This window comes from Polyodon spathula, chromosome 25 (genome assembly GCF_017654505.1).
Source record: "Polyodon spathula isolate WHYD16114869_AA chromosome 25, ASM1765450v1, whole genome shotgun sequence".
NCBI classification, from domain to species: Eukaryota; Metazoa; Chordata; class Actinopteri; order Acipenseriformes; family Polyodontidae; genus Polyodon; species Polyodon spathula.
Genome location: NC_054558.1, coordinates 2,923,842 through 2,945,801, shown reverse-complemented (window position 1 = coordinate 2,945,801; position 21,960 = coordinate 2,923,842). Strand labels below are relative to the sequence as shown.

At 48.3% G+C, this 21,960-nt stretch overlaps 2 protein-coding genes across 3 annotated transcripts; one reads left to right on the top strand and one right to left on the bottom strand.

Annotated features, from left to right (window-relative positions):
* The first annotated feature begins 222 nt into the window (after positions 1-222).
* LOC121299838 (methylosome protein 50-like) lies at positions 223-6,262 on the top strand. The gene is made up of 10 exons (XM_041227971.1): positions 223-491; positions 1,322-1,507; positions 2,160-2,301; positions 2,620-2,669; positions 2,813-2,883; positions 3,621-3,675; positions 4,156-4,227; positions 4,879-4,987; positions 5,465-5,533; positions 6,037-6,262. The coding sequence occupies exons 1-10, from the start codon at positions 407-409 to the stop codon at positions 6,164-6,166; spliced, it is 969 nt and encodes a 322-aa protein (XP_041083905.1). The 5' UTR covers positions 223-406; the 3' UTR covers positions 6,167-6,262.
* Positions 6,263-6,361: 99 nt separating this feature from the next.
* Positions 6,362-16,293, bottom strand: LOC121299837 (uncharacterized protein C6orf132 homolog). Of its 2 annotated transcripts, none has more exons than XM_041227969.1 (5): positions 15,902-16,293; positions 13,633-13,730; positions 12,103-12,184; positions 8,879-11,099; positions 6,362-7,854 (listed from the first exon to the last, which is right to left on the bottom strand). In XM_041227969.1, exons 1-5 carry the CDS (start codon positions 16,029-16,031, stop codon positions 7,749-7,751), a joined length of 2,637 nt encoding a protein of 878 aa, XP_041083903.1. In that variant the 5' UTR covers positions 16,032-16,293; the 3' UTR covers positions 6,362-7,748. The 2 variants fall into 2 exon arrangements, with proteins under 2 accessions (XP_041083903.1, XP_041083904.1); XM_041227970.1 differs by having other exon boundaries at positions 6,362-7,851; positions 15,902-16,292.
* Positions 16,294-21,960: the final 5,667 nt, after the last annotated feature.

Sequence of the window (21,960 nt, the reverse complement as noted above, 5' to 3'; positions counted from 1 at the left end):
CGCTTGGCAGATGATCTCCTCGCGTCCACTGTTTTCATTATGACCGGCAAGCTACAATCATTCCCCCAAATTTTAATTTTGACGCTTCTATCAAAAAATGTCGAAATGTTTTTTTTTTTTTTTTTTATTGTTTGTTTGTTTTGTTTTTTATAAAGCGCGTTGCCAGGTAACAGCGAAGCGCACGCTGTAGCCCCGCGAGAGCTGGGAGGGGATTGGGAAGCGGAAGCACGTGGCGGCTGCTTCATTGAGCCGCGGCTGCAGAGCGGACAGTGCGGGCAGAGCAGCGAGCAGAGCAGCGAGCAGCACCGGGGACAGCCGAGGAGACTGGGGGCGACAGCAGCACCACCGGACAGCGCCTCGGGCTAGTTATTACAGAGAAAAGCAGGGAACGAAGGACAGCGCTGGTATGATTAAGGAAAATCGATGGAGCATCCCTCCCAACGCCCCGGCTTGCATGGAGAAGCACTTGGATTCGGCCCAGTACAGAGCAGGTAGTCTCGGGTTCCTGTTCACTGGGACCAGTGGGGTGGCCTGTAAATATTACTGCACGGTCTTCATTGGCGATGCATGTATGAATATGTTTGTATGTATATATGCTGCACCTTGACTTCAGTATTGATGTGTTCATTAAACACCAAATTGCATTCGTGTATTCTGACAACGTTACCAACCTCTGTTATAAATTCATTGTTGTTTTTATGATAAGCTGCAATGCACGAAGCGCGTCTGTAGCGAAGCCGCCTGTTGAACGTAATGCCGCACGTAAAACAATCAGAAATAATGTTTATAACACCCTACTGCTGCAAGCACTAGCATTAGCGCACCGATTGGCTATCGGGGGAAGAGCGAGTTGAGTCCCTAATCCCAACTACCCCCTTAGAGCAGAGAATAAAGGAAAAGCATTTCAAAGTAATTATCGATTCCCTTGAAGTATATTTGACTCAAAACTGGACCTTGTTGCCCTTTCTGAGAGACGCGGTTCTGCGCTGCCTCAAGCTAGCGTGTGGTTTAAACAGCAGCTACTTGATAAACGTGAGCTGTGAGGCAGCTGCACTAATCCGTGCTGTTCCATAGTAAAAACAGCACCGTGTAAGAAAACCCAGCAGAAGAATAGGTAAGCATTGCAAAGACCAGTGAGGTGTGCTAAAGCACATTTAACATGACAAACCTGGCAAAACTGAGGCAAATGCACAGAACTGCTGCAAGAAACACAGCGAAACAATACTTGGGTCAACACCTCTGTGGTAGCTGGCCATTCCATGTCAGTGGTGCAGCGCTGTGTAATTCCCCAGCAGGGTTTTGTTGTTCGTTCCCATTCCAGACGGGGCGCTGTTGCTCGGGGCGTCCAGCCTGGCCGGCCGCTGCTGGCAGGGTTCCATCTGGGTGTTCAAGGACCCCAAGACGGCCCCCAACGAGGGGTTCTGCAGTGCGGGGGTGCAGACGGAGGCGGGGGTGGCTGATGCAAAGTGGGTGTCGGAGCGAGGCATCCTGGTCGCGTCCGATTCAGGTGAGTGGTCGCTGCTTTTATTTTTTTCTAAACAGCGTAGGCTTAGTGGGGTTTTAAGGACCCAAAATCTTTTTTTTTTTTTTTTAATTGTCACATAGTGTAGTTTAAGTTTTAATTTTAGGTGGTTGAAATCTGTAACTGTTTTGTTTTTTTTAATGTCACTGAAAATACCACTTTGTATTGGAACATCTACTGGATCAAAACCTTCATTTTCAGTTTCTGATCAAGTGCTTGTTCTTTAGAAACCCAGGGTTAGAATCTCTCACGAGTCCTGCTGCACCCAGTCTGGGGCAGCAGGACCTGGCATGGGTATACGACTGGCATTGCTTAGCAGTTTGATCCGCTCCTGGTTTTACTGGGACACTCCTGGAGTGGGTGCAGCTGCATTGCAATGGAATTCCTCTTCCCATCTCTGCAGAAGCACCCTCAGCTGGGTATAATATTGAGATGATCAGTAGGCAGGAGTTGATGTAATCTCCTCCTAATAGTAACCCTGTGGATGGTTCATGCTGTGAGGCAGGCAGTCGATGCAGAGGTCGGTTTATCAAAGGTCTGATCGCTGCTCCCTGCTCATTTTGATCCCCCCTAGTGTCAGGGTTGAACCCTGGGCTCTGCTGGGTGTCTGAGGCTTTGCTTCCTCTCGTCGCTGCAGGTGCGGTGGAGCTGTGGGAGCTGGCAGAGGACGAGACGCTGATCGTCAGCCGGTTCTGTAAATACGAGCACGATGACGTCGTGACCACAGTGAGCCCGCAGGCCGGGGGGGAGCACGCTGTCAGCGGCAGCCTGGACTGCCGGTTAGTGCAGCTTGTCTCTTCTGCTCTGTCTCACCCAGCAAAGTGGAAATCCCATCAGTTACAGGGGGTGGAAATAAGACTCCCATTGCATAGCAGTGTTACCCATTCCAGATCTTCCTGCAAGCTTGATCAGCCCCAGTAACAAGCTCAGGAGTGTCTGATTGGAATTGCGAATTGGTTTTAAAAGGGGATCTGGAAGCAGGAATTGCCCCGCACCCTGTGTGCGAGTAGCGCTGTAAAGAGATGCGCACTGCATTGTAGAGACGGATTGATCCACGGTGCGAATTAATAAAACTGCAACCCTTTTTTATTTCTTAGTGTGAAAGTTTGGGATCTGACACAAGAGACGGTACTAAACACATACAATGGTGAGATGCAAGCTTCATTTTTTATTTATGTGTTTATAAAGGAATGTGGTGTTGAAGTTCATTTAAAAATTTACTTGGTCATTGTTGTGATCAAATGGTAGCTCCTTGCAGTCAGTTAATCCCGTCAATCTTGACTTTCCCAGCTCATTCCGGTCCAGTGATGTGTGTGTCCTCGAACCCCAGTGACGAGTCCCTGTTCCTGTCCAGCGGGCAGGTAAACCCCTACACTGCGTCTCTGCGTGGCGTTTCAGGCTGCAGTCGTCTGCTCTCTCGCTGCTCCCTGGAGTGGCGCCCGTGTCGATTGTACGTCACGCAGTGATTATTAACTGACCCTGGTGCATTGTTCGTCCAGCAGAGGGTTCAGGCGCTGGTGCTGGTGCTGGTGCTGGGGCGGTTCTAGGAGTCTGCGAGACCGCAGTGTTCTAGAATCGAAAGGGACACTCTGCAGCATTCCATCGGAACACGGCTCTGTTGATTGGCAGATATTGTCTGTGTGTGTGTGTGTTTTTTTTTTCCAGTAAAATATTCATTTAATGTACAAATGTCAAGTAACATATTATGAAGAATAACATCAGTTTATATATATATATAATATATATGCATATGCATACGTGTCCATGTAATTTACTTAGATTATATAAATGCATATACATGTTCACACATCAGTACCCATGTATCTATACTTCCATCTGTCATATTCTATAGCCTGGGTGTGATGATGCATTTATTCTCCCTCTTTGTTTAGACAGGTGACCCTGTATCAAGCTTGGACCCCTAGTGTATTTCATGTGTTAATTTTCTTAGCAGTTCTTACTAGCACAGTTTGTGCTTCAGATATACCAGGCAGGCATAAAGCACCTGCTGAGTCTTACCTATCCGATGTGCTGCTGGAAGGGGAAATTACAGTGATGTTAACCAGCGTCTTCTTTCTCGCCCACCTCCCCCCTCCAGGATGGCAGGCTACTGCTCTGGGACAAGAGGAAGCCCAAACCAGCCTCCCGAATCGGTACGTGGGCAGTCCTCTGCAGATCAGTGTGCTCTGCTGCGTCTCTCACAGTGTTGCAGTGGGCTCCTCCCCTGCCTGGCTAGCTGAAGCAAGCCGGTGCACAGCCCTGTAGTGTGTAAATCGGTCACTGCATGATTGGGTGATCATTTCTGCGCGAGGGAATCTGCTTCCACGGTGCTTTGCAGTTACCAGTTGGGGATTCATTTCCGATTAGTCCGGACCGAACTGTATGTAACGGGGCAAAGGCTGGGTGTTAGCCACTTTGCAAAAGAGCTTTCTGCAGGTGTGGTTCTAGAGTTTCTATTCGCCTCTCGCCCGCTGGCATCAGACAGCTCTGTCCTTACACAAATGCAAGGTGACCAGCCCCACAGGGTGTGGAGCCCCTGGATGCGCAGTGGATGCTAATTACTGTACTGGGATGCTGTTTGTCAAGATAAACGGTTTCTGAAGTGACTTCTTTTTATCCCCTTTGTGTTGTAGATACTGGCCCCTCCCAGTGCATCCCTACCTCAATCGCATGGCACCCGCAGCAGAGCGGTCTCTTTGCGTACGGTAAGGAAGCAGCGATGTTACAGAGGCAGCATTCCAGTTCCTGTGATCTTCATTCTTTCCACTTGATTCACCTCTCTTTGACCGTCCTGGAAGAATCCTGTGCTGTGATTGGTTGAGCTGCACAAAACGATGCTTTGGATCAAGGCGAGGGTCGCTGGTGTTGATCGGGTTAATTTACCAACCCAGGTGAAACGCTGGAAGAAACGTCCGCTTGGGTTTGTGCGGATCGCTGTTCTCCACAGTCTTCAGAAAAGCAACGCTCCTGTCCCGAACCCAAGCAGCTGTTTCTTCGGTGGTTTCACTTTGAACGGTAAACTGGCCCGATCCAATACCAACGCCCCTCGTCTGTGGAGAGCTCAATTCGAACGATCTGTTCGTGCAGCACCAACGATCAGAACGATTCATCTGTCAGCACAAACATGTGGAATTGGAAATGTACAACGCACGCCACCCCCAGCTCTAGGAGAGTTCAGAGCTGCACGAGGCAGCCGCGTGACTCTGAAACCGCACTGTGGGGGGCTCCAGTCAAAGTAGGTGTGACTCTGAAACCGCACTGTCGGGGGCTCCAGTCACAGTAGGTGTGACTCTGAAACCGCACTGTCGGGGGGCTCCAGTCAAAGTAGGTGACCCGGTTTTTGCTTTGCTCTGCAGGGGATGAAACCGGGAAAGTTTCTCTGAGAGACTTGCAGAAGCCCGACAGCTTGCAGACGCTGAAGCCACACACTCGCAGTGTGACCGGACTGGCCTTCTCAGCACACAGGTGAGGAGATCTTACTGCAAAGACTTTAGCAGAACAGTCTTTTGATTTTTTTATGGTGGTTTGAGAAGTCAGTGGTTGAACATTTTAGAAGCTGCTGTTTCCTGTAGATTACTTAGCGTTTGTTACTGTAAACTCCTGTTAATGCAGGCGAATGCAGTTCTGATGTGTTGCAGAAACAACATGGGTGTGTTCTGCTTGCAGTGTGCCTGGGGGCCACTAGATGCCACTTGTGCATTGAATATATTTACATAAACCAAAAAAAAGCACTCTGTTGTAACACAGTCCAGATTTGTTTCCAAAGGATAATTGTTTTGTATTTTTAAATCTGATTCTAGCACTAATGTTATTTGAGTATCATTTTCCTTTTGTTTATTTCTATGTAAAGTAACACCCCGGCATTTGAGCCCCATTGTGTTCTTGTGTATAGAATGTCTAACAGTGTTTTGTTCTTTCTTTTTGTGTGTCTTGCATTCACAGCACTCCCCTGCTCTCTTCTATCAGCAATGACTGCTCTGTTGTAGTTTTGGATCCTCAGCTGTCAGAAGTGTAAGTGTAGTATTACCTTTCCTTCCCCCTGGCAGTCAGCCAGCATCAACAGGGTGTTCCGCTGACCAGGCTCCGTGTTGCACTGGGGAACAGGGGCTGGTGCAACGCTGGGAACACCAGAGACAAGGCTGGGTGTGCAGGTGACCAGGAGGATTGTGTGTTTGTGTATTTAAATGAAAGGAATGTATTTCAGTATTATTCTCAGTTGGGGATACTGTCAAGGTGCGTCACCCTTTTTGTTTCTTTATCAACAGGAGCTGCTTATCTGATTTTGCTGTGCAACTATGGAGATCTTTTTAGATTTTGTTTGTCTCGTGCTCACACTGTCTGAGTTTCACTGTTTTTATCTGAGACGTGTTTATATACATGTACCGTTTTTAGCTTGTTTTAATTGCGTACATTTTAAAAGTCTTTTTAAAGGCGTGATTTGTTTTAGTTTGTGTCCGGGTGACACTGACTGTGGTGGCTTGGGTTCTGTCAGTAAAGTGTCGTTTTTCTTTCAGGTTCAGGGACAGGACACATCAAGATTTTGTGCGTGGCGTGTGCTGGTCCCCCGTCACCAGCTCCACCCTCACCACAGTGAGCTGGGATCACCAGGTCATTCACCACACAGTGTGCCAGGCGGGCGTGTAGGGAGGGGGACGAGACACCAGACCAGCGCCGGAGCACGACTGCAAACTCGCTCTGCTAGGGTTACATTTCAATAAATAAAAGAGAAATGACAGTCCAGCGCTGCCCTCTTTATTCACGATTAGGCCGGGTTAACAAGGGAGAGGGCAACCCAAGGATCTGCAAGGTGGGGGTTTTGCCTGAAAGTGACGGCCAGAGCCGAAGTGTTTATGATGGGTGCATTTCACAGTTTGAATGCAAAGTAGGATAAGTTGAGAAGCCGTTCATGTTTGGCTGTCACGTGCAGACTCTCGTAGTGTAAAGCTACCCTCCGTATTCCTCATTGTAGTGTGTGTGACAGAGTGGCGAGGGGGGCACTGTACACAGCCACTGTGTACCATGAATAGAGAGTGTGCTCTCCAAGGATTTCACACAGGGTTACTGTGAACTGGTGGCCGCGCTCTTTACAATCTTGGCACACGGCTGCACGCTCAGTCAGCAGGGGCTGTGAACAGTAGACTTTGAGTAACGTTTACTTCGTTTCCAAAAAGTCTCGCCTGGCTCTTGTCTCTTCAGTTTACATTCACGATCTGTTTGGCTCAGTTAAGGCTGGACTCTCCTCTCTCTTTAAATATGTAACCAAGCAAATCCTATTTAAAATGTCAAGGCATTGTGTGCATCAGTGAAAACAAGACACCTGGGGGAAGAGGCTGGAGAAACAATCCTGACGTGACCTTTATTAAATATGCCTTCATAATTGAGAAAACGTTAAATAAGACGTCTATACAATGTACATGCTTTCCCCATTCCCTCAAACACAATACAATAATCAGCAAGCAGAAACTAACATTTGTTCTTGTTTCAGAACAAAGTGACAGTGTTATCTTCCTCATTTTTGACCAAAACTTAACGTCTGGCCCTGGGCACGCTGATAAGAGCTTAGCCTCTATACTGTTACATATCAGGCACTAAGAAACAAAACTATTAGAAATCAACGCTGCGCTGCAAAAGTGTGTTGCCGGTTCAGACCGCTCCCAATCACCTCAGAGGCTGGTGCTGCCGTAACTGGGTTTCATGACCAGGCTTTGTCAATGTTTAACGTGGCATTTTAAAAGGGGCGGGTCTTTCATCCTGTTTGACACATTGTGAAATCTGATTGCATTTTTACTGAAGCAGCTTCCACATGGGCAATTGCTCCCTTACAGTCGTGACAGCATGATATCCACATGAGGATTAAATGCACGCCTTTAGCGCTTGCATACTGTGCTTCTGGAACTCCCCCTCCCAGACAGAGCAATGCAAAGTGTCTAACTGGCTTTATAATCACCCTGTACATGAATGGATATGTGGGAGTAGAAAACAATGGTAAAACGTTTTCTGTCAGCCGAGATGAAGTGCTTTTTAGGTTTCTGTACATCATCAGCAAAAGTTAACTTCCTCAGCCCTCTGCACAGCCCTGTGTTTTGAACGCTGGTTATATACAGTTCTGTACAATCGCACTGTTTTGTAATCCTGAGACAGAACTCCAAAGGTAAGAGTCTTTGCCATGGAAGTCCCAGTGAGTCTGGCTTGTGCCAGACGAGGAGGCTTGGTTTGCTTCCCCCTGTTAACATGGCTGTCCTTGACGCAGCAGCGTGATTGGTTGCTTGGTTCCGGGTCGCACGGTGAACGTCATGCCGTGTGACTGCTTAGAACTGTTCTGCGGGGAACTGCTGGGGGGGGGGAGAAATAAGAACAATTACATACTATTTACCTGGATTTGACTGACTTCATTCATTGATATAAAGACAAACTCACTTAAAAATGCATTCTTTTGTAATCAGAATAAAAACACTGTTTTTTTGGGGGAGGGGACACCTGGACTGGTTACAAGCACCAGGATCTGGAGTTGAGCGGGTAGGTATTATGAATCTGTTGGATTAGCAGCCCCCTGATTACCGTTAATCTTGCAGTTCCTTCTGTAAGGCAACGCGAGACAGTCCAAGATTAGTGCTCACCCGAGAGTGTGAAACCAGTCTTGCAACTCTAACCCAAATGCAGTCGCTGTGAACGCCTCCCACAAGAACAATGCATTCCTTCAAGAGCGACACCAAGAAGTCGTTCTCCTGCGAAGCGGAGAGCTTCGAGTGACACTGCTGTGAATTTCTGTGCGAGCTTCGCACAAGCAGGCAGGTATGCATTCTGCATTCTTACAATATCTGAGGCTGGTGTGTTTTAACAGTGACGTTGAAAAAGTCACAAGTCATTTAATCAATGATTTCTTAAACCTTTATTCACCCTGCCCTTACGTTTTTATGACAAAGGAAATACGCAGGATTTCTGGAGCTCAAACAGTAAAGTGTGTGTGTGTGTGTGTGTGTGTGTGTGTGTTTTTGTCTTCTATTAGATTTGTTGGCTTGGAAATAGTGGACAAGTGGGCAGTCCTGAAACTACCCTTAATCAATGGCCTGTGAGACAGTGGAGTTGGTCTCTTGCTGGCTTTGACCTTTCTTGGAGACCCTGTGCCAGGATGTCTATAGAAATGATGCAAAACATTCTCAAACTCTTTAGGACAGCCAACGTTAATATTTTTTCACTATCTGCATTTCTCTCCATAACTACGCTGGGCAGGGCTCCTTGAGAGACGAAAGCAGTGACCGACAAACTTTGAAATGTGTTTTTGGACACACCTTGAATGATACTGCTGTGTATTTCCGACCACACAAATCTAAAAATTAAACCGGACTGGTACCTTACCTTTTAACGACCTTGCTAGCCAGTGCTGGTGCCTCGGGAGACTTTTTCTTCACTTGGGTTTTCAGTTCGTTCATCATGTTTTTTTTCACCTCATCGGGCTGCAAGTTGGACCCCCCAGTGTTGCTCCTGGCCGGCTGAAAGCCTGGCTTCACTGTGCTGATCCGAGGCTCTGCAGGTTGGTCGGTTGACCATGTGTTGTTGTCCCTCTCTGCTGGGGTGAATTTTTGCTTTAAATCCATTTCCAGCATCTTTTTCTGCAGGATACTTTGGAGAGTGACGGATGCAAGAGTGGGGGCTGGCTTTGGGCTGCTTGACGGATGCATGGTGAAGCTGGGTTTAGTCCTTTCTGTAAGTTTCAAGTCAGCTGGGCTGGTTGGGAGACGAGGAGCTGCGGGAATCATTTGCGGTTTTGTTTTCGGAACAGGGGGACCTGGGACTCTGTCCGTCCCATTGGAAGCAGTCCTCCAGTTTGTTTGGGGACTGGGTGGGGGGTTAACAGTCCGTTGGTAGATTGGTTTATTATAGGGCGAGTTGGGAGATGGTTCTTCTTCCTCCTCTTCATCAGTGTTAGCAAATTCTGGGGGTGGTGGGATGAAGCCGAAATCTTCCTCGCTTTCTTCTTTCCTGAAGATGGGTTTAAGATTAGAGTTGGAGGTAGGTTCTGGTTTCCTGACGAGCTCCGATGCTGAAAGATTATTTCTGGTGTCGGTTCTTTGGGACTGCAAGAGGTTCTGGACCAGCGGTGTGGAGGACAGCTGCTCTCCCTGTAGAAACTCCGAGCTCTCTACACCCTTCTGGTGCTTCAGCGACACCACAGCTGGAACGTGTGGGTTACTGGGGCACCCCTCAGCTGCCGTCTGGTCCTGCCACCGTGAGCGCGTTGGCGGAGAGGCTCCGGATCCTGGGATCCGTGGTTCCCGTTCGTCCACGTCTGCCCTGGGGGTGATGATGAAGGAGTTGGGATTGGACGGGCTCTGATGAATTTGAACGGAGGTCATCTCCCTGGTGGAAGAGTCTGGAAAGCAGTTGATGCTACTCTGGCTGCTCTGCCTGGGCAGGCTGCGCCCTTTCTCCGCTCTCCTTTTAGCAGCGAGCAGGAGGTCCATGGGAGACTTGGGACCGTCTTTTTTCTCAGGTGCCGGGGGGGACAGTTCCTCCTTGGAATGAGAAGGCAACACTTTGGTCTGAAGAATATTTGGCGCCGGTGGCAGCTGCTGGTTTGGGCTGCTTATTAGCACAGAGCTGCCGTGCCAGCTCCGTGACTCGCTGTCCACCTTGCACACAGGTTTGGAATCCACCTCTCCTTTCTCAGCCGGTGGTGAGACATCCCTGGATAGTGAATCTGATGGAGAATAATTACTTGGTTTGCTGTAGTCTGCAAGCACTGGAGCGGGAAGCGCAGGGTTTGGCTTGTTCACGGAACTGGGGTAAGAATGCGGCACGTTGTCCTGCAAGCTCTCCACCTCCTGGGCTAGTTGGATCCCTGAGCTGTTCTTTCTCGCTGGCTTGACCGGCACACCATAGTTCATTTTGGGATCGCTGGCTGGCATGCTGGCTGGCACCCTGGCAGGGTATTTGCCGTTTGCTGGGGCGGGTAGATCTTCGGTGGCTGAATCCTGCAAGATCACCATGGACTTTGCCTTCTGCTCCCGGTCGGCCTTGCTGTCCACGGTGGATGAAGGCAAGAAGCTGGAGAACCGGGCTTTGTTCTGGGGGTTACGTTGAATCTCCACAGGCCCCGACTGCTGGGAGACGATATCGAGATGTTGCATAGAGGAGTATCGGACGGGCTTGGGGGGTGGCACTTTGAGGGCTTTGGCTGTGGGGGGAGGCAAAGGGGTGACCAGTTGCTGAAGAGGTTCTTTTTGTGAAGGGGGCGGGGGAGGAGCAAATTTGGGGCGCGGGAGGTCAGGGAGGTCAGGGAGGTTGTTGTCTGAGGATTTCCCTGTGTCACTGTAGCTGGACTGCACTGGGGGAGGCGCTGGTGGAAAACTTGGAGGCATCGGTGATGGGGTCGTTGGAGGGGCGGTCTTTGGAGGATTGGGAGGTGCCACTGCAGGAGCCTGGAAGGGTGGGGGGGGCGGGGCGAACTGTGGAGGAGGAGGGGGAGCCATCGCCGGAGGTGGAGGGATGTAAATATTTTCCTCCTGCATGTAATCGGGAACCAGAGAGTGCAGTAATGGGTTCCATTCGGAGTTTCCATTGAGTCTCACATCATTTTCTAGAAGAAAAAAAAAACAGACTTCTTACTAGTAGGAGCCTCATTTTTTTTTTTTCTTTCTACTTTAAATAAGGTCACCCTTGCAAAACCTAATGGGATTTCCTTCCTGGTGAAATTAGGATAAAATAAAAGAATGGTGCAATTCTCTAATTCCCCCCAAAAATAAAACATGCCATTGCATTTTACAGATAATCAGGAACAGGATAGCATTTATAACGTTGCTCAGCTTCTATGCAATCGCCTAACATTACTGTAACCGGGCCCTCCCTGGCAAGAGCCCTGGCAGGACAAGGTTGCATTTGAACGGATAGTCTTTAGGAAGCCCGGTATTTCACTGCTGGTATCTGAAGTGTACCGACCAGTTATTTCAGTCCTGTCACACCCTTCTCTAGAAGCACACGCTCCTTCCTTCACTTCGCCACATGCATTACACAGAAACACCTAAAACAAATACGTATGCATTTTAAAAGAGAACCACTTAGACGCAGCAGCTGGGCTGGGCGCTGTGCGATCGGATCGTTTCATTAAACAGTAACAGAATTAACCTGTGGGCTAAATTCACTGAGTCACCTGGTATAACTAGTTCAGTGGGAGGCAGGTCCCCCCTTTCCTTTCCCCTTGTTTGACTTTCTGATAACAAAAACACATTACTGCAATGATTAGGAGCCAGCAAGCAGGCTTCAGCTGAACCTGCAGTGCACGCATGTAAACCCTTTTCACACGGCAATCAACACACAAATCAATGTGATACATGCATAATCACGCTTCTCCAATGTATGTACTTTGATATTTTAATAAATATATAAAAAAAAAGAATTAATAAAGAGATTATACAAAATCTAGCCATGTGCGGCTTGTTTGTATTTCTCTTTTCCACCATATTAGTTCCCTAAGATATTGCACGAGCTGGACTGGTAAGGTACAGTCTTGTAGTATCCACAAAAAGGCACTGAATAAAACACAGAAATCTCCAGAGAGGGACGTCATTCAGAGAGAGCTTTACCTGGTGCTGGGCTTGCAGGTCCTTTGTGGGAAGCAGGTACAGTCGGAGTGGGAACGGCAAACCCTTGGATCTCTGGAGCACCCTGAGAACAAAGAAAACAGTAGCACCTTGACTTGGGGAAACGAGGTAACCCCTTTCGGGAGAGACCAACAAAGTGGCGCTATTAAGATCCGCCACCATTTAGATGAATAATAAAATACACCCCCCAGTTCACGACACCCACGTCAAGGAATGCTCGGAGCCTCTTGGAACGCGAGCTGTTGTTTGGTTTTGTGATCAGAAAGCAGACGTTTCATTCTGTAGGACCCATGCGATCCAGATGTTATTTCAATGGATGTGTAACCACATTGTATTCGGTAAGTTGGCCACGGATTTGCCAGGGATCTTATACATGGAACCTGCCAGGCAGCTAGAGTAAACCTTGGGGAAGATAGGGTGGTGCAGTGCGGTCATCAGACCCCACCGTACCCCTCATATCTCTGAGAGCGCACCGCCTGCCATTCAGTCCTGGGCCTTTCCGAAGCGGGCTGAAAATTGTGTTAAATTTGCACCTTTTTTCACTCATGGTCTGAGGCTGATTGGAACCCAGGTCCCCAGCGGTGAAAGTCCCTAGAGGCGTGCCATCAAGTTAAGGGATTAAGAACACCTCTGCTTTCTTTAAAACTTTGACCTGCGTTCGTTAGCAACATACTATCGCAGGGGCATTGATGCTATCCAGCATCTAACATCATGAAAAAGCTGCCTCTGCCACAACGTTCGGATCCGCAGCGGCCACGTGAAGAATCCCTCCGTGTAGTGAAGCAAGCCTTCGCTGAGCAAGAGCAGAGCATTTCCTGCATGCTTAACTAATTAGCTGGGAGAGGCATGAACACTGAAGACAGAAACGCCTTGCTGGCCGCTTTCTTATCAGACAGGCTTAGGAAAGCGGGCCGGGACACTCCCTTACACAGCGTGGGGAGGGTCTGGAGCAGGTGCTCACGTCATTGATACCAAATCACGGGGATGCTTTGAGACGCGACTCCGCAAAGTCTTGAGATCAACCAGTAACTAGGAACCGGACAAGCACTGAAGGGAAACAGCCTCCCCTCGCTCATCAGCTTTCTTCTGATACTACTGACTTCCCCTTACCAGAGCCTGCATCTCCTCTAGGGTTACACTTCGGTTCAAATGAATGATTTACCTGAATTGCTGTGCTGCAATGCCTAGCTGTCACAAGAACAGTCAACAAGGAATTGCTGTTTAAAAAGAGCTCGGTCAGGACTTCGGTTCAATTCTACTGAACTACAAAAAGTATTGAGAGTAGCACGTTTTTTGGGAAGTCAGTTTGCTTGGGAATGCTGTGCTACACGCCTTGGCTCAATATAAATGAACAGTGAAATGCTACAGTTTTGTTTTTCATCTATTATATGGCTGTATCGATTCGGTGCGTGTTGACCTGACTCTCTGGACAAACTGCGACATCTGCTGTATCTCTCCTAACGTTGAGCTGAATGAAAGCCAGCAGACGAATGGCGAGGCTGTTATACTCACAGTGAAACGAGGGAAGAGGTTCACCTTGGGCCTGGCTCGCACACTCGCTGTCCCGGAGTCTGGGAACGAGGCCGAGGACACGACCGCGTTCATGTTCTCTGAAATTAAAAGGAGAAGAACATCTTTGAGGAGGCATGTTAACTGCATCACAGCCTGCATTCTGCACCTCTAATGGATTGGGAACACACGCTGCATTTCCAACAGCCCTGCGCTGTCCCTGAGGGCTGAAACAAGGCGATTGATTAACGGACGTTTGTGAAATGCAACGTCCCCTTGAAGCTGTGATCGTGCCAGCTGGCCACCTTGAGGAACAATTAAAGAGGGGGTGCATTCACTCCCTGACATGATCACTGCTGGATCTATTCAGAAAGAGCAGACTGGCACCGGTCCCACTGTGGAATAAACAGATCTCTACATGTTTAATTAAGAGGTGGAAGTTAGGGTCTGCCGATTCATTTGGGAACCGGATTTCAAACCAGGCCCCCTGGAGGAGAAGGGCCGGTGCAGAGCCCCCTGGCGCTGCTCACTCTTAAATTATTGAGCTCCCCGGCTCCTTTGAGAGAGAGAGAGAGAGAGAGAGAGAGAGAGCGCGAGACACACAGACGGCGATACAGAGAGAGAGAGAGAAAGAGACACACAGACAGACAGAGAGAGAGAGAGAAAGAGAGAAAGACACACAGACAGCAATACAAAGAGAGAGAGAGACACACGCAGACAGCGATACAGAGAGAAAGACAGCTTGGACAAACCAGCCATAGAAATGTAAATGGGTAATCCGAGCAATAACAGATAAGGGGATACAAAGGGTTTTATTATTCTGCAGTGAGAATGCACAGCACAGCACTGGCAGGTTTGCACAGTAAACACAATACGCTGAGTCCAATAAACCTCGCCGGCTCCAGAGATCACTGAAGTGCTGAAGTTGCGCACCATGTGTTTATCGGCACAGCACTCGTCAAAACTGTGCAAGCTGCATCCTCTGCTGCTTGTACGTTTTTCCCAATGAACGTGCAAACAAGACATGTGTTGTTATTCGTTTGCATGCATATAAACTGAAGTGTCACCGCGCACAATAATGCATCTTTGCAAAATACACTACAGCAGAACGGCACAAGGAACTTCAACACAAAAACTGCCTCAAGGCGCTTGGACTCAGCTCTGTCCTAATGGAGCAGCTGCTTCAGCCCGGCAGCGCAGTGAATTAGCCTGGCTGTTACCCCTCCTCTTACAGCACACCTGCACAGGCTGCAAGACAGCGAGAGAGTGGGAGAAATGAAAGCGGCACAGTTCAAGCTGTGATCTCTCCAGCACACAGTATTAAACCTTGGATCAAAGGACTGTGCGTGGTCAGAGAGGGAGGGCTGGGTTAGAGTAATGTTAGGAGATTGCACAGAAGCTGCGCAAGGCATGTGTCTTTCACGTAACAAAGTCCATTGAAACTCCCTGGAATGTGTCACTTTGTTTTTTTAGACAAACGAGCTTGTTCCTGCCCTGCTGCTGTTGTGTGCAGGGTGCAGGGTGTGTCAGCTCAGTGCAATGCAGACTCACTGCAGTGCAGACCTGCCATACAGGCCCGGTCGCAAAGCACACAGCTTCACTATGAAACCCCAGAGGAACAGGTTCAGGGAAACGATGGATATTACTGTGAAGACAGCTCTTAAACCACAGGCTCTCTCCATTGCCACGTGTTGTATCCCTATCTGCGCCACAGCAGAGCTTAGATGTCAACGATGACATTCTCAGGGAGAATGCAGGTCCCTACACAAACTGGACTGGTAACTAAGTCTGTTTGAACGTCGCCAGTTTGAAAATTACAGTATGTGGGGCAATTGAGGGGCATTGTGCTGCCATCCACGGCACTATAACATATCATTTGAATGGCTGCTCTGTCAGTTCAAACTCTCAACCCCGGTCCGGATTCTCACGCTATAAACGTGAGGTTTGGCGACGCTTGTGGAGATATTCGGCCTTAAATATCTCAGTCGGAGATTGCGCAAAAGCCTTCTTTATTTGCATGCCCAGTTATTTTACTTTAAATATTACAATATTTTAAACAACTACTAGACAAGACACGAACGATACAGTAACAGCCAGATCAATACGCAATAAAGAGCGGTACCGCACGAACAGAGAATTGAGATTGGTTTATAAATCTCAATCATTCATTATTATTATTATTATTATTATTATTATTATTAGCAGTAGTATTTTCTTCAGTTACAGGCAGTTTCCAGTACAGTCCGTTAATTCAATGCTGCACTCGACTCACCCCAGTCCGTCAGCTGGATCGGCGTGCTAGTCGAGGTCAGCCCGCCTGTGCCGCTGCTGCTTTGCGGGCTAAAAAGGGAAGAATTAGCCGCCTTCCGTCCCAAGAACTTGTTCAAACTCCGCTTTTTCATTGTGATTTGTATTTATTTATTTTGTCCGCGGGTATTTTCGTTACTCCGCCAAGACAACTTATCCGATCAGCTAGTCATCAGGTGCGTCCCTAAGAGGCGTCTGAAGCGTTTCCAATAGGGAGAGGCTGACGAGCTGCCTGCGGTGCGGATTCGGCGTCGGGTTTGCGCAGTACAGGGTTCAGCCCTTCTCACTCATTTAATGCCTCACTGCAATAGGGAAGCTTAAAAGCAGAGTCCCCCGCCTCCTTCCCCGCCCCTTTGCCTGTGCACAGGTGAGGTAAACAAATCCACGAGTCCTTGCATGCAGCTATACCAGCTCCGGTCTGCCCTCTCTCCCTGTCTCCGCTCCGCTTGTCCTTGGCACCGGGAACACACCCCGCTGCGCTGCCGTCACCCTGGCAACGAGTCGGGCACATTCCTGACTATTAATGAGAAGAGCGTGAATCACTAGAAAGCATGTTTCTACTGAAACTCTACCTTCTTATATTAAACTTGCATGGCATGTTTTAGACGGTCTGGCTTTAAATGTGGGTTATTATAGTGCGGGAGAGAGTGCACTGCAACGCGGTTCTGTACGGTCTCAGTGATTCGGTGCAGTGCACTGCAACGCGGTTCTGTACAGTCTCAGTGACTCAACACAGTGCACTGCAACGCGGTTCTGTACAGTCTCAGTGACTCGGTGCAGTGCACTGCAACGCGGTTCTGTACGGTCTCAGTGACTCAACACAGTGCACTGCAACGCGGTTCTGTACAGTCTCAGTGACTCAACACAGTGCACTGCAACGCGGTTCTGTACAGTCTCAGTGATTCGGTGCAGTGCACTGCAACGCGGTTCTGTACGGTCTCAGTGACTCAACACAGTGCACTGCAACGCGGTTCTGTACAGTCTCAGTGACTCGGTGCAGTGCACTGCAACGCGGTTCTGTACGGTCTCAGTGACTCGACGCAGTGCACTGCAACGCGGTTCTGTACGGTCTCAGTGACTCGGTGCAGTGCACTGCAACGCGGTTCTGTACGGTCTCAGTGACTCGGTGCAGTGCACTGCAACGCGGTTCTGTACGGTCTCAGTGATTCGGTGCAGTGCACTGCAACGCGGTTCTGTACGGTCTCAGTGACTCTCAGTGCACTGCAACGCGGTTCTGTACGGTCTCAGTGACTCGGTGCAGTGCACTGCAACGCGGTTCTGTACGGTCTCAGTGACTCGGTGCAGTGCACTGCAACGCGGTTCTGTACGGTCTCAGTGACTCGCAGTGCACTGCAACGCGGTTCTGACGGTCTCAGTGACTCGGTGCAGTGCACTGCAACGCGGTTCTGTGCAACACGGTCTCAGTGACTCGGTGCAGTGCACTGCAACGCGGTTCTGTACGGTCTCAGTGACTCGGTGCAGTGCACTGCAACGCGGTTCTGTACGGTCTCAGTGACTCGAGACGGGTGTATAATTAGCAGCAGGAATCTCCAAAACAATCACATTGACAAAGAATGTGAGCGATCTGACAGAACGGCTTAAAGGCGTTGGTGGAAACTATAATTTGAAGAGAGCACGTGACTCAAGAGAGTGACAAAACGGCATAGTTATGAAGCCGCTCAGTTTCAGAGGGGTCTTAAAATCTTAATCTCGTTTCTGTGGAACTGGCTGCATATCTGGCCAAACTGGGATATCTATATCTATATCTATATCTATCTATCTATCTATCTATCTATCTATCTATCTATATATATATCTATATATATATATATATATATATATATATATATATATATATATATTCTGTCTAACAATCTCTTGTAGTCATGTGAACAAACATAAAATGCGCTGACCCTGCCCTGGATTCTTATATGGAATTCCATGGACATAATCGTTTCCCAGCATCTTTGACCTGTCCGACATTACTGTGTTCAGGATCAACAGACCAGACACACACTGCTCTCCATTCACATTCTGCCTGGCACGATACACGGAACAGGCTTCTTGAACAAGGAACTCCAAACTGACAGGGCTTCATTATCCTTGCCCAATGATCTGTGGCAGTGATGCAGATAGTGTTAGGAAGGGTCAGTGATCACAATGGGAGAATACTGATAACAGATTAGAAATCAGGTTACTGCAGGAGTTACATAGTGCTAGTTCAGTGCCAGACAGCTATCACAGTACTGCTTACCAGTGGTCTGCTAATGGTTCTGGTAAAACCCCACTTGGTTAATAGACTGGGACTCTAATGGTACCACCTTCTGGTATCCTCTTAGTGACTTTTTAACCATTTCGAGTTTCATGACCTGTTAAAATCCACGCTGCAGCATTATCTGTGACAGCTGTCAGTCAACAGGACAGTGTGGCTTCTCAAGCACTTGCACGGATGTGTTCAAGTCATATTGAAAAGTGTCACCTAACAGCATGTGAAGAGCTCCACTCACAGCATTGTGAGCACTGCATTCAGGCTCCTTCCTTGAATTGGGTTTCCAGCTATTTGACTTGTTTTTTGTTTGCTTTACAGATAAAGAATTGACGGAGTAAATCCGGTTGGACCTGTTATTGAAAGTTACTAAGTAAATTATAAAACACATACACACACTGACACACACTCCTGTACACACACTGACACACACACACACACACACTGAGACACGACACACACTGACACACACTGAGACACACACACACACACACACACACACACTGAGACAAGCACACACACACACACACTGAGACAGCACACACACACACACACACACACGGACACACACTGACACACACTGAGACACACACACACACACACACACTGAGACACGCACACACACTGAGACACACACACACACACACACACACTGACACACACTGACACACACACTGAGACACTGCACACACACACACACTGAGACACACACACTGACACACACACACACTGAGACAACACACACACACACACACACTGAGCACACACTGACACACACACACACACACACACACTGAGACACGCACACACACTGCACACACACACACACACACTGACACACACACTGACACACACTGAGACACACACACACACACACACACACACACTGAGACACACACACACACACTGAGACACACACACACTGACACACACTGAGACACGCACACACTGACACACACACACACACACACACACTGAGACACACACACACACACTGAGACACTCACACACACACACACACACACACTGAGACACACACACACACACTGAGCGTGTGACACTCGTGCTGTGACACACACTGAGACACGCACACACACACTGAGACACGCACACACGCTGAGACACACACACACACTGAGACACACACACACACACTGAGACAAGCACGCACACACTGAGACACATACACACTGAGACACACACACACACTGAGACACATACACACACAATGAGACACACACAGTTAAACAGAAAGAATGACAGGCATGTTCATTAAAGAAACAGAGGTGACTTGCGGTCCCTCCCTGTCTCCAAGGAGACTTGAGGATAAAAAAAAACAAATAAACTTGTAGTTCCTGTTGGGCTGATTGTTAGAAACCAGCATGGGTCCCCATGCTAAATGAAGCGAGGCACAAGCATAATCCTTTTTCATTTGGCTGCTGTGAAGATCCTTCATTTACCAAAAGGAAGTGTTGCTGCTAACTGGACTCCTCCAGAGCACACTTCACACCTTACAGAGAGGGACCGAGTCAAGCAGGGAGTGTGGACACTTAGAAAACTAGACCCCACGCAGGAGTGTGGACACTTAGAAAACTAGACCCCACGCAGGAGTGTGGACACTTAGCAAACTAGACCCCGCGCAGGAGTGTGGACACTTAGCAAACTAGACCCCGTGCAGGAGTGTGGACACTTAGAAAACTAGACCCCATGCAGGAGTGTGGACACTTAACAAAGTAGACCCCACGCGCACATTTACAAGCAGACACACTGAGCAGCTGCTGTTTCTCTATGTGATATTGACAGGCACGTGCATGCTAAATGCCCAAACACAGTGTCATACAAAACACGCAGAAACCATCTAAGCTTATAGAGCCTCATCACAACCCTCCCAGGACTGTTTTAAGGAATATTTTGCTGTGAGACTGTTTTTTTTTAAAAGACTGTTTTGACCATAGAGGAGTTTATAAGCACATTCCTTCAAGTGAATAGGGTCTGAAAGTCAACCTTGAAACCATTGTAGGGACTTGCATAACCTTCTCAAGGGGGTTTTAAAACAAATATAATTATAAGGTAGGTCATTTCTTTTTTTTTCTTGCCAGTTTTTCCACCCATTATTTCATAGCTGCAAGCCGACAGCTTCATTTCTCTCCTCTGGGGGACAGTAGAGGAACATTGGCGCCACCTGCTGTCCTCGTCAGATATTTCACAAACTGACCACAGCTCCAGCTACTGCTACAGTCCTGGTCTGTACAGCTCGTTATTTTTACAGGATCTGACTGTTAAACTATCACCACTGCAAATGCTCCATTTACTTTTGTTTCTGGAATGTTCATATTGTGAGCCCACCCCTCCTTCACCCTTCATGAGTATTGTGATGTCATAAACACACTCTTGTCACAAGTTTTCAGGCGAATGAAGGCTGGGATGCAGGGAGGGTCATGTTTCAGCCTGGGCAAAGACAGGAGCTCATTGGATTAGAGAATCTGAGTCAGAGGGACTCGCTCCTTCCAGGACCAGAGGATGGAGCCAGCAAGGGGCGGAGCCACAGCACACAACTCCCAGGTATGACATCACGGTTTAGCTGCTGATTAGCGGAGTGTTACATGGCTAATAAAAGATGAAAGCTTCAAGTGACCTGGCTTGAAAGAGGTCAAGACTGTGCGCGCCTTTCCCAGGCGATGCCACTTTTCAATATCCGCATCAGTAAAAATGAAACGAACTAAAAGCTCATTCATTTAGTGCAGCTCACCTTGAACACAGTGCTGCTTGGTACGTCTGCCTCAAATCTCCTTGGTTACAAAAATAATTCCTATGAGGAACAGTCTTTCATCTCGTCCCTTCCTTTGCCAGCATGAGTAGCTGCTGCAGTCACGGGAGAGTCACATGACTTCGGAAGGAGACACAGCGATTGCTTGTGGCTTGCAAATGCTGTCGGGATCTCGCCCAAGATCTCCTATTAGCCTTTGGAACTCCTTTCCAGTCGCTGTGTCTCCCAGCAGCAGCGTGATTTGTGGCACCTGTGGCGGCTTCATGTAAGTGGGGAGTCGATTTTAACCTCATAAAAGAGAGGAAAAAACAAGGGTTTTTAAAATTAACCCTTTACTGCCCAAGCTATGTTCCCATACCTATTTTCTCAATGGCAAATATACTGGCCAGTGGGCAGCAAAGGGTTAAAACGTATAAGCCCCTGAGCTCAAGTAGACACATGTTATCGCTGGTCTTGTTTCTGATGAATTAGCTGCCATGGAACGACCTGAAAGCCATCGTTCCGGTTAACTGCGGCCGGGTCAGGGTAGTGGACCAGACCTAGGACCTGCTGACCTTCTCCTGCTTGGCGTGGCACCTGCAGAATGACCCGAGCCTGCAGGACTACTTCGAGCCCCGATTCCCAGCCCCAGCGGAGGGGCGCAGGAGAGTGAGCTGGATCCCCAATTCCAACTCCCTCGCTCCCTTCTTCACGGCCGAGAAGTCCACCTGCGGACACCGCTACTCCAGAGACACCAACCACAAGAAGAGGCTGATAGGAATCCCATCCTCCAACACTGTCCGGTGGAGAAGTCATTGGACTAGCCCCGCCCTGAATAAACCTTAAAAGTGACTGCATTCACTGAGAAAGCATTGCACTTACTGTGTGAAACAACAAACCCATTGTTTAAAACATCATACTCATTGATAATGCATCATACTCATTGATAATGAATCATACTCATTGATAACGCATCATATTAATTAATAACACATTATATTGATTGATAACG